A 15797-nucleotide genomic window follows, 5' to 3' on the forward strand; every position below is an offset into this window, starting at 1 on the left:
ACTGCATCAGCATTCTTTTAAAAGGTTATAATGATGCAAAGGATACTTTTAATCCAAAACTTGTCCCTGCTTTTTCAAAAGAGCCTCCACAATTTATGATATTTCACAGAACATAACTACAATCTGTTTGCAAATTTCCCAATTACAGCATTATTGAACAATTCTTAGAACATTCAGTGGTAGAATTTTACATTTAGATCTTCATCCTGCAAACACTTATGCATGTCCATAACATCATTCACTCAAGCAGTCCCACTGACTGAAATTATGCACATCCATCAATATTTACAGTATCAGACCCTAAACTATAAAACTATAGCTTTCACAAAAAAGGCTGATGCTCAAGTAACTCAACTAATCATTTACAAGGCAGTGTAAAGGAAAAGGCAATCAATCATGAACCACTACACTGTAAATCTTTTCTGATGTCAAGCATATTTAACTCCCGTCACAACCAAATGGCAATACATACAGCCACAGGATAACCTTTTTTTAAAAAAGCTTATTTGCTAAAATGTGACTATTTTGGATAACAGATTAACAGACAGCTGGGAGTACAGGTGTTTCTCTGATTTAATAAACATTTACCGTCTACTGTTGTATTTTCTCTTGTTTTACTGATGCTACTAGGACAACGTTTTTATTTTTACATTTAAGCTGTTCATTTAAAACTTGATCTCAAAAGGAACCTAGTCTGCATGCACACAGACATGGGAAGACAAAAATATGCAGTTCAACAGCATGCAGCTCAGAAGTAGTAAAACTGTTAATTCAATTTTTAATGTGTTTGATATTTATTCTGTACACAGGTGGTTTCCTGGATAGAATACATTTATCCCTTGCTTCAGAATGAGCTGTCTACTTTACAAAGTGTTAATCCAGCCTTTAACACGCCACCTTTAGAAGGCAATTATTATGTATAAGCCCACATCTTTGAACCTCTGGCCATCTATGTCCAAGTCTGATAAATTTCACTAAAATGATTTATTCCACATATATTTAAAATCTGTTTTAGTTCCAGTTCTGCACTCATCCTTTCCCATCCCATCAGCCTGTATAGAGGATTTCAATACTTTAATCCATTACAAAAATTGAAACCCACCATTTGATAATCATATATTTCTTCATCTTAAGATCATAGAAATCTCTCACAAAACTTCAGACAAAAAGCTACAGGCATGTTGGGAGAGATCAGGAGTACACTGCAATGTTACTTGCCTCCTGGAACCACAAACATTGCATTTACCTTTCTTCTGGCTTTAAAAAAAAAAAGCAGCTTATTTTCAATTTAAAAACAGTGCAACAACTGTTCAGCTATTAAAATCATAATTTAATGCACTTCTCCCACGGACGTTATTACATCATCTTACACTTTTGGAGATAACAGGGAAAAGTGCGACTCCGTTTGTTAATGTACTGGACAACAGAACACAAAGAACACTTAAGCCTCCCCTTCTTGTTCAATCACCATTCTAGAGGACAGACAGCACTTAAAATCAGGCCCAATTTATTCTGCTGCATGGATTCCACTGCAAAAATAAAGGAGTTGAAACCATGAAGGTTAAAGAAGAACCGGGCACTCTGACTTCCAAATTCTGAAAGACTAAAATTCAAATAAAAATATATCCCTGAACTAAGCTAATCTCATGGTATACACCACAAAGTGGAAGATCAAGGTCAATCACCAAACCCTAGTTCATCTCTCCATAAAGATAGAAAAAGCACTGAGTTAGCCTCTAGTAGGATATGATTGACTTATATCTGCAGGATCATTTGGCCAATTAAAAAGCAACAGTGATTAGTTCTGTATGATCTTCAGAAGAACAGCTGCCACAGGCTGAAATGGGAGTGGTGTGGTCTTTGTATAAAGCACACAGGACTAGAAAATACTGTTTTTAAATTAAGTGGATGGATGACTCTTGCATAAATAGAATTCCTTTCTTTTTTGGGGAGAGAGGGAAGTTAGGGATGCAGGCTGTCTGTTATTTCATATTTATAGTGTGATGGTGCCATTACACTAGACACCATGCTGACAGACCCAGTCGCTGCCCCAAGAAACTTCCAGTCTAAAGTCATGCATCATACAAGAATTGGGGATCTACCAAACATATGCACAAATTTGTATCCACATCTGTTTATTTATCAGCTAATCATTCTTGCCACCATTAAGTTTATCAATTTCTTAAAGTGAGTTTAGTGAGAAAGCTAGAATCCTGAACTAGCAATATTTAACAATGTCTGCTAAAACAATCCTAAATTAGAGCAGCAGAACATACTGCAGGTTTCATTTTAGGCTCCAGGATTTTGCCACAAGCACAATACTACTGAACTGACCTCACAGTATTTACAGTTCCCCCTTAGGAAAGCTTAGCATGCTGTCCAATTGAGGGAAATCATGTCTAATGCTAGTTTTGTTACTAGAGCTAGAAGCAAACAGAAGTAACGGTGAATGGGAGGGAGGAGTTCCAAAGGCATATAAGTAAGGAGGACAGAGAAGGTCAAAGAGGAAAGGAACAGAAAAGTTGCAGACACTAAAATTTCCTGTGAAAAACAGAAAACCTTGTTTATGAAGTAGCAAATGCCCAGAAAAGCAGATTCAGACTTTGAAACACAGAAATGATGAAGAAGGGCCAAACCATTTGAGTCAAAAGCACTGATGGACCATTAGCGGAGGCTCTGTCTGCCCTGGGTTTCTGGTGGCTAGTGTAGCTATTAGACTGGTACAAAACCCTATCAGACAAAATTTACACAAATGAAGAATGATTTGTCCCATTGCAATTTACCTGCTTTGAAACCAGGGTAAAATGTAAGTGTAAATTGAGTCTATGCTAATGGTTTACAATAATAAAGCTATTCAATGGCAAAAAGCTATGTTATCTAGGATCAAGGTTGCTTGGTTGCATGTCATCCCTTGAAGAACAGTATATTGAGCAAAACAAACTTCTCAAAATTAGGAAATGCAGAAAGGAATGCTCTAAAACGCCTCATTAACACACATACCTTTACTCTGCCAATCCCACAGTTGCTGAAACATACAAGCTGATCTGCATCTCCTTTTACAACCCATTCATTCTCACTCACAGATTCTGACACTATTAAAGGAGCTAATAAAATACAAGTTCTCAAACAACCAATCCAAGGCTTGCCTATGACTCACCCCAATTTCCTGCCCCTTCCACAGCCATAACCCCTCTCATCGTTCCTATCCCACCCCTCCTTCTCAGTCCTGATTACCTGATAAAAATGTCGGTTAGACCAGCTGACTACATTGCTGTGTTCACAATAAAACAGGGTGGATTTGATTTAAATCACTAGTCAGGAAGACTCAATTTAATCATGGATTTCTACATAAAAGTGCATTCTTGTTGGTTTGGTTATAAGCTTAATACATATTCTTCACAACTCAGAGATAGACGTAGGTTTCATTTTTAGAAGGTACACTGTACTTTAAGTGATTTATTTTGAAAACTTTTCAGATTAGTTTTACAGCTATTTCAGAAAATGAATGACTGATTGGTTATTTCATTTACCAAAGGTAACTGAAGCAGATATTTATGAAGTCATTGGGAGGTGAACTAATATTTGGAGGATTTTCTTGCTATGCTGTAGTAGGAGGAGATCACCACCAGACAGACATTTAAATTGTTTTATTTAACTAAAACAACATTATGTATTCTGCATTTTTTTTCTTCAACAGCAAACATATAATATTTTAACAAAACTAGCATAGGAATTTAATTTAGTGAAACATTCAACTTTTTTAAAATCAGGGTTGTTTTTGTTAAAATTGTTTTTAACTAAAACAGTTACATGAAATATTTAAAAAAAAAAATCAAATGGACTAAGTCAGCCAGGTCAACATGGGAAACTTAAAATATTGGCTTCTGCAGCTAACTCCGTCTTCACCTTCATTTTCCTGTTTGTTCATAATCTGGAAAAGAAAAACAAGTTTTCCTGCTTCTTCAGGTCCCAAATGATTTCTCAATTTGGAATGAATTAGTGCAAAGGAAGAAAATATTATTTCTACACCGACAGAAGAAGCTACTGCTGTTAAAAGTGAGATCATCACTTCAACAGTCTCTGAATCCAAGTGCTTAAGTGACTTCCACCAGTTCACTGGTGTGACTTTCTTTAAAACACCATCAGCAAACATATTTCTTGAATGGTTCACCCTTAGCTCTGAAGCCTATTATAGCTGGCATTGTGGAAGGATGACTGCTGGATGTCCATGTCATAGCCAACTCCTCTTCTTCAGCAGTTAAGGTTTGACCCTGGTACCGAGCACTGAGAATATTTGCAAGAAAACGAGCTGGAGGTAGTGTTTGTCCCTTCGTTTTTTTAATGCTCATAATTTAACTCCATAAGATTGGGTCCCTAATCCATGAACTATTGGAACTCATTTACAAAACTTTTCTTTAAAACATTACATGAACATATTGTCTCATACTACAGAATTAGAATTTATAATCCCTATTCCATTATGAGATATCTTTGAGCTATAATGTACCTATCTTTAGATTTTTTTCCCCAAAAAGCATTATAAAAAAAATTTAAATAAAAAATCTGAATTTTTTAAATCATTGATTTTTTTATCCACCCTGCAACAACACAACAACATATTATAACTTAACAGACAACTTGTAGGAAGCAACGAGTTATTTTATTGCATAGTGTACAAAGGTTTGGACTAGAAATGTTAGCAGCGGGGCATTCACCAGTGGCAATAGCATTGGCACATTCCCTCAAAGTACCCAGACAAGCATTAACTGGCTGCATAGAAACCCTCACTTTTTCTTTACTGGGCAAAGTGCACTGTAATCCTTCTAGACTGCATATCTACACAAGCAAAGTGAACATTTTCTTAAATACCATTCACAATTTGGGTCTCCCAAAGACTTAGTGGGTACCATGCACTGCCTTGGGTAGAAACTGACCGATTTAAATCACTGACCCACATCACAGCAACAGTTGGCTCTCTAGGTCTATGCAAAGAAAATCTCCACCTAGAAACTTTGAGAGCAAGGCTTATGATTTTAGCCATTGTGCAGGTTTCCTCTGAGGACACAACACCTTCAAAAGACGAGCCTGGGATCCTAAACTCATAACTTTGCTAAATACTAAAAACCATGGACTGAATACACTGAATTTACAGTTTATTGCAACAGTCTATAACAGGTTTCAGAGTAACAGCCGTGTTAGTCTGTATTCGCAAAAAGAAAAGGAGTACTTGTGGCACCTTAGAGACCAACCAATTTATTTGAGCATAAGCTTTCGTGAGCTACAGCTCTATAACAACTTCTCTCCCACCCCCCAAAGCTTTTTTTTGCTTCTCTCCTTTCCCCACTATAACTGGAGTGGTGTTAACAGACCACTTTACCTTGAATGGTCTCTTGAAATGTTTTAAGATCTTATGCCAGTGGTTCTCAACCAGGGGTAAATGTACCCACGGGGGAGGGGTACACAAAGGTCTTCCAGGGGGTACGTCAACTCATCTAGATATTTGCCTAGTTTTACAACAGGCTATATAAAAAGCACCAGCAAAATCAATACAAACTAAAATTTCATACAATGACTTTTTTATACTGCTCTATATACTATACGCTGAAATTTAAGTACAATATTTATATTCCAACTTATTTTATTATTTATTAATTATATGGTAAAAGTGAGAAAGTAAGCAATTTTTCAGTAATAGCGTGCTGTGATACTTTTGTATTTTTATGTCTGATTTTGTGAGCAAATAGTTTCTAAGTGAGGGAATCTGGGGGTACACAAGGGGTACAGTAATCTGGAAAGGTTGAGAGCCACTCGGCTAAACGATCTGTTCCACACTTTATTTAGTTGTGACACACTGAGTACATTGCCCAGATTCGAAGAAGAGTTCTGTGTAAGCAGAAAAGCTTGTCCCTCACCAACAGGAGTTGGTCCAATATAAGTTATTACCTCACCCACTGTGTCTTGGTAATATCCTGGGACCAACACAGCTACAACCCTGCATGAAGCATTAAATGAAAGCCCTAATTCCGGATTATCTGGATTTCATTAAAGGGTCTATTCTCAACTTCTCTAAGGATAATTTTCATTAATAAAATAAAGCCTACAATAAGAATGCAGAAGCTGTGCAATGAGCCACCATATAAAAATCAAGTTGGATTAAAATTTGTACCAAGTGGCATTCTCCCCTATCATTAAAAAGCTTAGGTACGTACATGTACTTTTCACTCTGCCCTAAAGGTTAATAAATCCCAGTTCTGTTGAATGACAAGGGAAGGGGTGAATGAAATTACAGAGCAGAGGATCCCTCACTGAGCCCACACCACCCTGGCCCTAACTCCCTCTTGTTTAAACCAGGAGGCTATTAGCCCAAGCTCTTCAGTCAACTGACTCTTTCCCTGTGTCGTATTGCAGCAGCTGCGCACGCACAGTTGAAGATCAAACCACTTAAGTTTAACCTGTAAAGCCTTAAGCTCCACCTGGAAACTCACAGGAAGCCACTGCTTGGTTCAACAGAATTCTTCTTACCCCCTTTCCTGTTCACAAAATTCTTTACTCCTGCCTATAAAAATCACAAAAGGATTCGTTTCCAGCTGCAATTCTAACTTGTGAGCTCTTCAGCATGAATTTCTTTGTAGCAAAAGAAAGTAAGGACCCTAACCTGAGATTCAAAGGGAGGTGGAAAGTACTGGGATTTGAATTAGCTGCTGGATCCAGGAGGACTTTTTGTTGTCCAAAGCACAATGGGAATGCTCAAAGGCATTGGAATGCCTGCATTTCTAGTTAGACAGGTCTGACACTCACCTGAAATATGCATCTGATGAAGTGAGCTGTAGCTCACGAAAGCTTATGCTCAAATAAATTGGTTAGTCTCTAAGGTGCCACAAGTACTCCTTTTCTTTTTGCTGAAATATGTTAGATCTCACCCTATTTGTTTTTATTGCCAACAAAGCAACTGGAAACTCTTTACTTTACTGCTCAGGATGTTTTCCAAGATATGGGACTCAAGGACACCATCTGGAAACGTTCACTATTTTTTTCCTATAGCGTATGAAAGACTAATTCTTGTTCTGATTTTAAACGGTGATTAAGTTACAGTGTATAAAACTATATCACCCAATTCCATGTAATTTGGAGGGTTGGTGAAAAAGATACACAACAATGTTCATATAAGACAGTTCAACACCTCTTAATACATGTTTTCCCAGCACAAAACTAAACCACTGTTGGAAATGAAAGTATCCACAGGTACCAAAGGACTAATAGGACAGAAATAAATCATTTTACCTGCAGTACGCATAATGCCAGATACTATTAAAACTGAAAATTTCAAGTTTACTGTATTTTTCACCTTTTAAGCTTTTTGTTCACTGTCTGGTATTCTTGTCCAAGCTCAACACAATACAGAATTCATTTTTGTTTCTGGTCAGTTTCATCTGCTGGCTCTCAAAACACATTCAATATTTTGCAATCTTTGTGTTGCAAACATTGTAAGGAAATGTAAACTTTGCTGAAGAGTTTGTTTTAAATTTCCTGAAATCACTTCAGTTAAATATTAGATTTGCTGCATACATGAACAGCACAAAAAGCTGAGACTGTCCTAAACCACTTCATCAAGAAGGGTCCATCATGTGCTTTTTCCTGGGGCCTATGCATTATGGCAGAAGAAGATAGGAGGATCAGTGACAAGTCAGTTTTATGTATTACGGACCAGCATCTCAAGAAACCAGTACCACCTTAAATGGATCAACCACACAACATTTGTTTGGTCACATCTTATCCTTGAAATTCAGTGAAGGAGGAAAGAGGAGAAGTTAGAGATAGTTGGATAAAATAGAACCTTGAAAAATAAAGTTGAGGTAAGTGCTAAATTTTGTAAAAGTGGTAGCAGTGCCTTAGACAACTAGCATAAGTTTATGAGACTCCAAAGCAACTCAAAACTCTACAGGTACAAATTTTAAATTATATCTTTTCCCGTTGTCAAGGCTGGATTTTGTAATGTAGATATTGAATACAATAGTTAATTATGACACTAAAAATATTCTTAGGTATGTAATTCAACAAGCCTTTTGTACAGTTATTTCTATCATATAAACAAGAGGATTCTAATCTGAATGCCAAATCCTCTGAACATTCAGTGTAAAAACCATGTTCATTGTCTCAAAACATGTTCATTGTCTCAAACACTGATCAATTAATAATTCAAGTAGAGCTAATCTGACGTAGTTAGAATCTTCATCAGTTTCCATAAGAACTGCTTCCCAAATCAGGTTAGAAGGTAATATGGAGGCTAATGAATTTTTTCCCTATTGGATGTTTACCATAAAAAAAAGTTATATATGCATCTATTTTATCTTTATGCTGTTAAGATAGCTATTAAATAACCTTATTCTGAATTATGAAAATGATGGCTTAAATACATATTTTTGTTGGTGGTTCTCTATAACTACCTTCCATATCGGTCTCCATTAAGGGTCAGAACCAAGAAATTTTAGGCTTTAAAGGAACTGTAGTATGGATCTCTCTTTATAACTTCTCCTAAAATAAATTTTTAAATGTCAGCAAAAATAACAGCAACAAATGTTAGTTTGGGGCCTCGCTACCTGAAAAATCTCACACATCTATCTTAGCCACAACAGACCCTCCTTCCTCATTTTTTAAGTTAATGGATTCTAAAAACAACACTGGTTGGGGGTGTTTCATATATAAGAGGGGTAATCTATTTTTGTCAAGGTCCAAATTTCTTGGTCAATGTATAGTCAAGGTCCAGATTCCAGAGAAAATACAAAAAATACAAGTAAATAAAGAGCTTTTGCAATCAATTCAAAAGCATTTGGCAGTCAAGACTTGCCCCACAGTCCGCCTATCGACTACCCCGGTATATAATATATTACATTTACTTTGGTCTATGCGCTTTCTTCCTCTAAATCAAATGCACAGGTAAGTTAGTTGCTTTTTTTTTTTTTTTTAAATACATTCAGAAAGACATTCTCTAAGAACATTTTAAACAAATAAAAATTCCTGGACCCCATACTGCATTTAATACATGTGTGGGATCTATGGACAAAAAAAATATTCACAACAAGATGAGCTAGAGAATAATCTTTCGCTGGTAGTTCAACCCAGATGAAAGTATCAGATATGTTCTGATTGTGCAAGAAATACATCACAATTTTTAGTGGTTCTACGTAGTCAAATAAGTGGCAAAGGATACAAGAAAATCTTAAATTAATATTTCTGCTTTAAAATTATTTACTCAAAAGGTTTTGAAGATGGCACTTTAAACCAAAATATTTATTGAATATTTTTCTTGGTTATTTCGTATTCAAAGATATTTGCATATCAAGATATTATTTCCTATGCTGTTTGACATACTGCAATGTTTTCAGCTAAGAACATGCAAAATTATAGTCATTAGTGCTTTTTTCTACTAACTCTGGTAGTAAATGGATTCTGCAATAAGCTAACTTATTAAGAGTGGATTGCTGGATAAAGTATCTCTGCCTACCAATAATCCGCAAGTAGTTCTAGACAAAATAGTCCATATAAAGAGTGACTAAAATTATCTTTAATCATAAGTATTTTGGAACTGTTTTCATATAAACTCCCTTACCATTACTAAAAATGGATGTGTGCCATATAAGTTTTCAAAGTCTTGTTTTAAAAAATTACCCTTTTTCCAGGAAGGGACTTCAAGTGTTCCATTCAAACCCAGGGACACAATTTTATATGCCTGGAGGATGGAGGTTTAACACAATCTAAAGACATCTTGTCTGTAGGCATTTGTGCTAGCTAGCATTTGCTTGGGTTATATATGTTCCAAACTTTTATTCTATTTTTTTATTATCCTTGTTATACCCTGATATTAAGATATTCCAAAGGAAAGAGTGCTCAGTTCACTAAGATTCAAAAACAAAATTCACATAGTGTAAGTTGATTTAACTACCTTGATCCCTAAAGAACAATGTACAAACATTGAAATCTGCATATGCTAACTGAAATTTTGTTTTCCATATTTACACTGTAGTTTGCTTTTTTTGCATTTCACCTCACTTTAAAAGTGGACAATGATTTAATTTTCTGGTTCTCCTGCACTTAAGACAACACTGGTTGAGTTCACAACATAACAGAGCAATATTTAAAAAGGGCTTGAAAAAAAAAATCTACTGGCCTACTCCTGCTGGCAAGTCTTCCCTGGCAGTTTGGTTGGGGTGTTTAAGCTTTCAATTTTCTATTAATCTAAACTTTCATTTTTTAAGGTAGCAAAGATAACCTCAAAGATTTGAACTGATGCAGGGCTTCCTTCCCCCAGTCCACAAACAACTAATAACTTTGCACCTCACCACCACCTTCCCTCCAACCACAGATCTGCACTCTTTGGGGTGGAGAGTGAGAATATGCTGTTTCTTCCCCCACCTCCTTTCTGAAGGAGATGGTGAGGGAAGAAGAGCAAACAATATACAAAACTTAGACACTTACTTGACAAAGGATACAAAAAACATACAGAGAGCACCCTGGCAGGAATCCCAGCTAGGGTTTGGCGGTTCAATTTCCAACTAGGTACTATCCCTGTACTTCTGCGGTTTCTGTCTGTGTGAGCACCAGAGTTTAGCCTGAACCAAACTGTGCCTCTGGTACAATGTACATTAATTCATTATAACAAGAGCTAGCACACTGTAGAACACATACAGGAAAAAAAGGTTTATCACAGCACCAGGACAGATTCTGGTTTCTGACCCAATGCAATAAATATACATAAACACTCAGATTAGAAAGCAATAAATGCTTTTAAAGTGAAAAATTTAAAGTGTGCATTGGGATGAAGCTAACATTTGGATCTGAAAAGGTTTCACTGAAGAGTATCAAATATTTTTCTACTCTAAAACATTCCAAAGTTTCTGGGCTGCCAATTCAGCTCTTTTAGTACTTCACTTCAGTAAGAAAAATGTATCTAGTAGGCTTCCAGAGAGGCATGGAGGCTGGGGAAAAGGAAAGAAAGGTCCTGAAAGAACTGACTGGAAAACTAGGGAAAAAGAATGTTTTAGTTAAGCACCAAAGAAGTTTTTCTTCTCCTTTAGTTTCCTCTTCAAGAGAAATACTGGTGTGCAAATTAGTCCAGATGTATATTTTTCTAATGGAAAAATCAATGCATCACTGTGTTCAAAGCAACTGCACTAGCCACCCACACAAAGTTATGATCAGTATTTGCTTCACTGTTTATCCTCCTTTCATATGTAATACCAAAACAAAAGGGCACCTGAAAACAAAGCACATTCACCCCCCTCCTCATTACCAATTCAATAAATAGCTAAGACTGAGGTTGAGACTGAAGCATCACCTTTTACAAAAAACTACTGAGCCATTTAAACTTGATTAAAAGAGATTATTAATTGGCTAATAGATAGAATGCAGCCTTCAGTATCTTAAGCATCTTCTCAATCAATTCTATTTAACGCAGCTGCTACTCTGAAACACTGAGTACTGCATTTTTACATACTAATAAGAAATAGCAGCAGGTATTTAGTTTATTTTCTTCACATAATTTTCCAGGCCATCCTTACTATGAATAAGACATTTTATGGGACTGTGGAATTTACAGTGTAAACACAGAAGGATTCAATGGCTCAGCAATTGGAAATCAATTTGTCACCCACAGTGTAAAGGTACATAGAGCGCAACTATTTTCTTGATTTTCATGTTCAGTACTCCATGCACTAGAGAAATAACCAAGGAATACCTTTGAAGTATGTTTGAATATTAGCTGTTGGGTGGTTTGGGTTTTTGTTTTTTTTTAAAATGTATTTAGTAGTGGTCAAGGCTACCAATCTAGACCGTAATACACTAGATATTGTACACACATATAGGTAGTATGGTCTCACTAACTAAAGTGTTCTAATTAACATAGCTAATTGTCCTAGTGTAGACAGACTGAAGTTAAGACAAAAGCAGCAAAGCGAAGCAGGGACAGGAAGGTGAACAGTAGTAAGCTCCATCAGTTACAAACTAGCACAGCTTTCTTTTTTAATTGTAAAACTTTCCTGTCAAACTATATAGCCCTGTGCCTTCTTCCATTTCCCCCTCCCCAGAAAGGGTGACCGTGGACTCACAGCTTATGATTATTTGTCTTTTCGTCTTCTATATAGACCATCTCTTACCACCACTCTTAGTATTTAGTTTTTTTATTTGTGTAATATTTTGAAGGAAGTAAAAATTAAAACATGACGACTACAGTTTGTTTTCAAGATCTTTTATAGTACCCACTTTAAAATCACAAGCCACCAGAGTACAATCTGGAAGTGTCACAGGTGAAGGCTCTTACTTTGCTATTTGACAAAGACCCCTCTTTCTAGGGCCTGTAAGAGGAACACAGCCTCTCAAACCCTCCAGTAATCTGGCCCAGAGATCTATAGTGACTTGTCTGGGGGGGAATCACCTTATAAAGGCCAGGGATCTATATAAAAGTTTCAGGCCATTCTCAATTTCTGTAGAAGTCAAGAAATTTTTGTTAAAAGCAACCAAAAAAAAATTTTTTTGAACTGGTCTTGTGCTTTTTTTTTTTTTTTTTTTTTGGGGGGGGGGGGGGGAGGGGGGACAGGACACTTCTTTAAGGTAATGAGGGCAATCTGAACTATTATTCCTCAAATTCCATTTCTCTTTCAAAAATGGATTTTTCTTTTTATATTTTATCTCAGAAATCCCAGTGATCTCTTGTCTGATCTTTCCTGGAAGACCTTCTCAGAAAAGGTAAAAAGAACAGGAGTACTTGTGGCACCTTAGAGGTACTCCTGCTCTTTTTGCAGATACAAACTAACATGGCTTCTACTCTGAAACCTGTCAGAATAGGCAAAGATCACAGCAAACCATCTTCGCTCAACAGGAAGGCTGTTAAACCACTAACAGAACTATCCTTTATCCAAAACGTTAGCCAAAAACATTAACCAAAAAACAAAAAATATTCTAAACTCTCTGGGTTTGTCCTGAGGAGGAGAGAACTCAAGGTAAGATCAGAGTTGGTTAATACATGCTGGATAACTCCAATCTTTTTTCCTAAAGGTGTGTCTACAGTATAGATGCTGTAATGCATACGTTTCCTATGTCTAAGGAAGGGCTTTTGTCCACCTCTCCCAGAGGCAGTAGCAAAAATCCTGCCACTGACTAACCATGTCCTTACCAGGGGTTAGACAACCTAAACAATAGTGCTTGGGGCATGAAATTTTTCACTGCCCCAAGTTATGTAACTAAATGGATCTAATTTTTTAAGAGCAGACTAGGCTTCATACAGGACAATCTTTACTTATAATCCCTTATCCTTCCAAATTTCAGGATTCATCTACTCTGGGGATTGTACCCACCAATGTATCTGTATGGTAGAAAGCCTAAGCACAGACATGCGAAACCTCTACATGTTGCAGTTTGCACTGGTACAACTTCTCTGTTCAACTTGGGCTTATAATATCTTGCCTATCTACACCAGGGGTAAATACAAGTGCAACCAAATCAGTGGTTGGCCACTAATTGTTTAATTAGAGCAATTCCTTACAAAAGCCACATTGAGCTCAGGGGCTGAGCTCCAAGTTGTGTGATGCACCCCTTACCACTTAGTGCAGCAGTTCTCAACCGGGGGTCCGTGGCCCCCTGGGACTCCACGAGTCCTTTCAAGGGATCCAAGGGGTCCCGCGGCTGAAACCCAGACGCCGAGCTTTAGCACCCCCCTGAGGGGCTCAAGCCAGGAGGCACAGGGCTCAAGTCCTGAGCCCTGGTACTCCCTGTAGGGTAGAAGCTGTGAGCCCATGGGCAGAGTTGTGGACACAGGGGGCATTGCCTTCCTCCAAAAAAACCTACAGAGCAAGAGCACAGCAGTCCTGGGGGCAGCTCCAAACACCTTCCTCTCTCTTCTCCCCACCCCCTGGCCAGGTCGGAGGTGAGAAGCTAGAGGCGATGTAGTGGCAAACAGCTCCCTGGCAGAATTTCCTACATAGGTTGTACTGAGCATGCTCACCCAAACTCAGCAGGCTCAGTAAGTAACTGCTATTGGTGAGAAAATTTGCCAGCTACTGTTTTTGCTGTTACACCAGGCAGTGCGGAGAAGCTGCTACTCTGCCTGGTGCCATGGAGCAGGCAGACGCAGGATTTTCTCCTCTCCTGCTGGTGCTCTGGGTTGAAGCTGCTCCTCATCTCCCGAGTCCCAGCCCCCTTTCCACCCAGGTTGGGAGACCCAGTTCCGTGGCTGTCAGACCCCTCCAGGAACAGAGCCCCTAGTACTCCTCTCCTACACCCTGAGCTACCCCCTGCCTGCACAGAGTCCCAGGTACCCCCCTCCCTGCACCCTGAGCTACTACCCCACTGCCCGCACACAGCTCCTAGCCACCCCCCTCCCTGCACCCACAGCCCCAGCTACCCCCCCTCCCTGCACCCTGAGCTACCCCCTTGACCACACATAGCCCCTAACCACCCCCTCCCTGCACCCTAAGCTGTTTTCAAACTTTTTGAGCGAAGCCCACACCTTTGAGTTATAATTTTTGGTTACACCCCACCCCCCAACCCAGACAGGCAGGTGGCCTGCTGAGGTGAGTCAGGAGGTGGAGGTGGCACTCCCTCCCTGGACTGCTGGCCTCTGCCCCCAAAACAGAAGTCAAACTACGCCTATGTCTAAGGCCCCTGCCCCAAGCCATCTCCCGCTGGACCTGGAGTTTTTATAGCACGTTGAGGGGGGCCTCAGAGAGAAAAAGGTTGAGAACCCCCTGACTTAGTGCATACTAGTGTTCCCACCCAGTCTATTGCCACTAGAGCTGCAGGAGGGCTACAGAAAAGACAGGCAAATTTAAGGCCTTGTCTACGTGAAGCTTGCACCAGTTTGCCTAAAGAGGTTTCTTTAAAAACCAGTTTAGTTAAACTAGTGCAAAGCCCTGTGTGCACATTGTTAAACTGATTTTAAACTTTGCTTACGGAGATGTACTTACCAATGCAAGCTAAATCATATAAATGAGGTTTAAAATCAGTTTAAGTATGCCCACACAGGGTTTCTGCTCTGGTTTAACTAAACAGTGCTTTTTAAAAAGCACTATTACTTGAACCAGCGCACGTCTATGTTTAGACAAGGTCAAAGAAAATAGTTCAGGCAAGTTCTAACCAGTTGCAGCTATCACAGGTCTAGCTGCATCACAGAGTCTTCATGTGCAATTATAGAAGTGGCAACAGAAACCAATGCACTGTTGTCTTGTGAATCTACAGCCACACTACTCTACCACCACTAAAATTCTCACTCATCCAAATGGTGTTTACTTTGAAGTCTATGAAAACTCAGGCCTGGTCTACACTAGAAAATTAGCTCTGAATAAGTACACTCAGGAGTGTGAAAAATCCACACCCTTGAGCAGCACAGTAAAGCCACCCTAAGTCCCGGTGTAGACAGTGCTAGGTCTGATATAAGAATTCTTCTGTCAAACGAGCTGCTACCTCTCATGGAGGTAGACTACCTACAGCAATGGGAGAATCCCTCCTATTGGCATAGGTAATGCTTACACTGAAGCTATGGCGCAGCTATGGCACTGTAGCATTTTAAGTGTAGACAAGCCCTCAGCCTTTACCTACTCTAGGATTTCAGCTACTGGGATTGCTGCACCAACACAACTTGTAGCACAGACCCATGCAGCTTACCATCTGAAGTATTACACGTGATATGCACTTCTGTAGTTTAACACCAAAATTGTAATGTTTCTGCAGTATGCCCAATCTCAACTCTTAAGACACCTAACACACAAATCCAAGAGTGGGATTTAAAAAAAAAAAAAAAAAAAAAACTT

General features: G+C 38.5%; 1 protein-coding gene across 33 annotated transcripts in view; it reads right to left on the reverse strand.

Annotated features, from left to right (window-relative positions):
• PLEKHA5 (pleckstrin homology domain containing A5) overlaps positions 1 to 15797 on the reverse strand; it is a 261450-nt gene that overhangs the window by 237505 nt on the left and 8148 nt on the right. Inside the window, exon 4 of one of the 33 annotated variants that reach the window (XM_037916058.2) lies at positions 3633 to 3931. The exons of the other annotated variants lie outside the window; for them this stretch is intronic. Within the exon in view, the coding sequence (XP_037771986.1) occupies positions 3925 to 3931 (7 nt within the window). The 3' untranslated portion in view covers positions 3633 to 3924. Of the gene's footprint in view, positions 1 to 3632; positions 3932 to 15797 lie in introns of those variants that run through there. 33 annotated transcript variants of the gene reach the window in all.

The sequence above is a fragment of the Chelonia mydas genome, chromosome 1 (genome assembly GCF_015237465.2).
Source record: "Chelonia mydas isolate rCheMyd1 chromosome 1, rCheMyd1.pri.v2, whole genome shotgun sequence".
In the NCBI taxonomy this organism is placed as follows: domain Eukaryota; kingdom Metazoa; phylum Chordata; order Testudines; family Cheloniidae; genus Chelonia; species Chelonia mydas.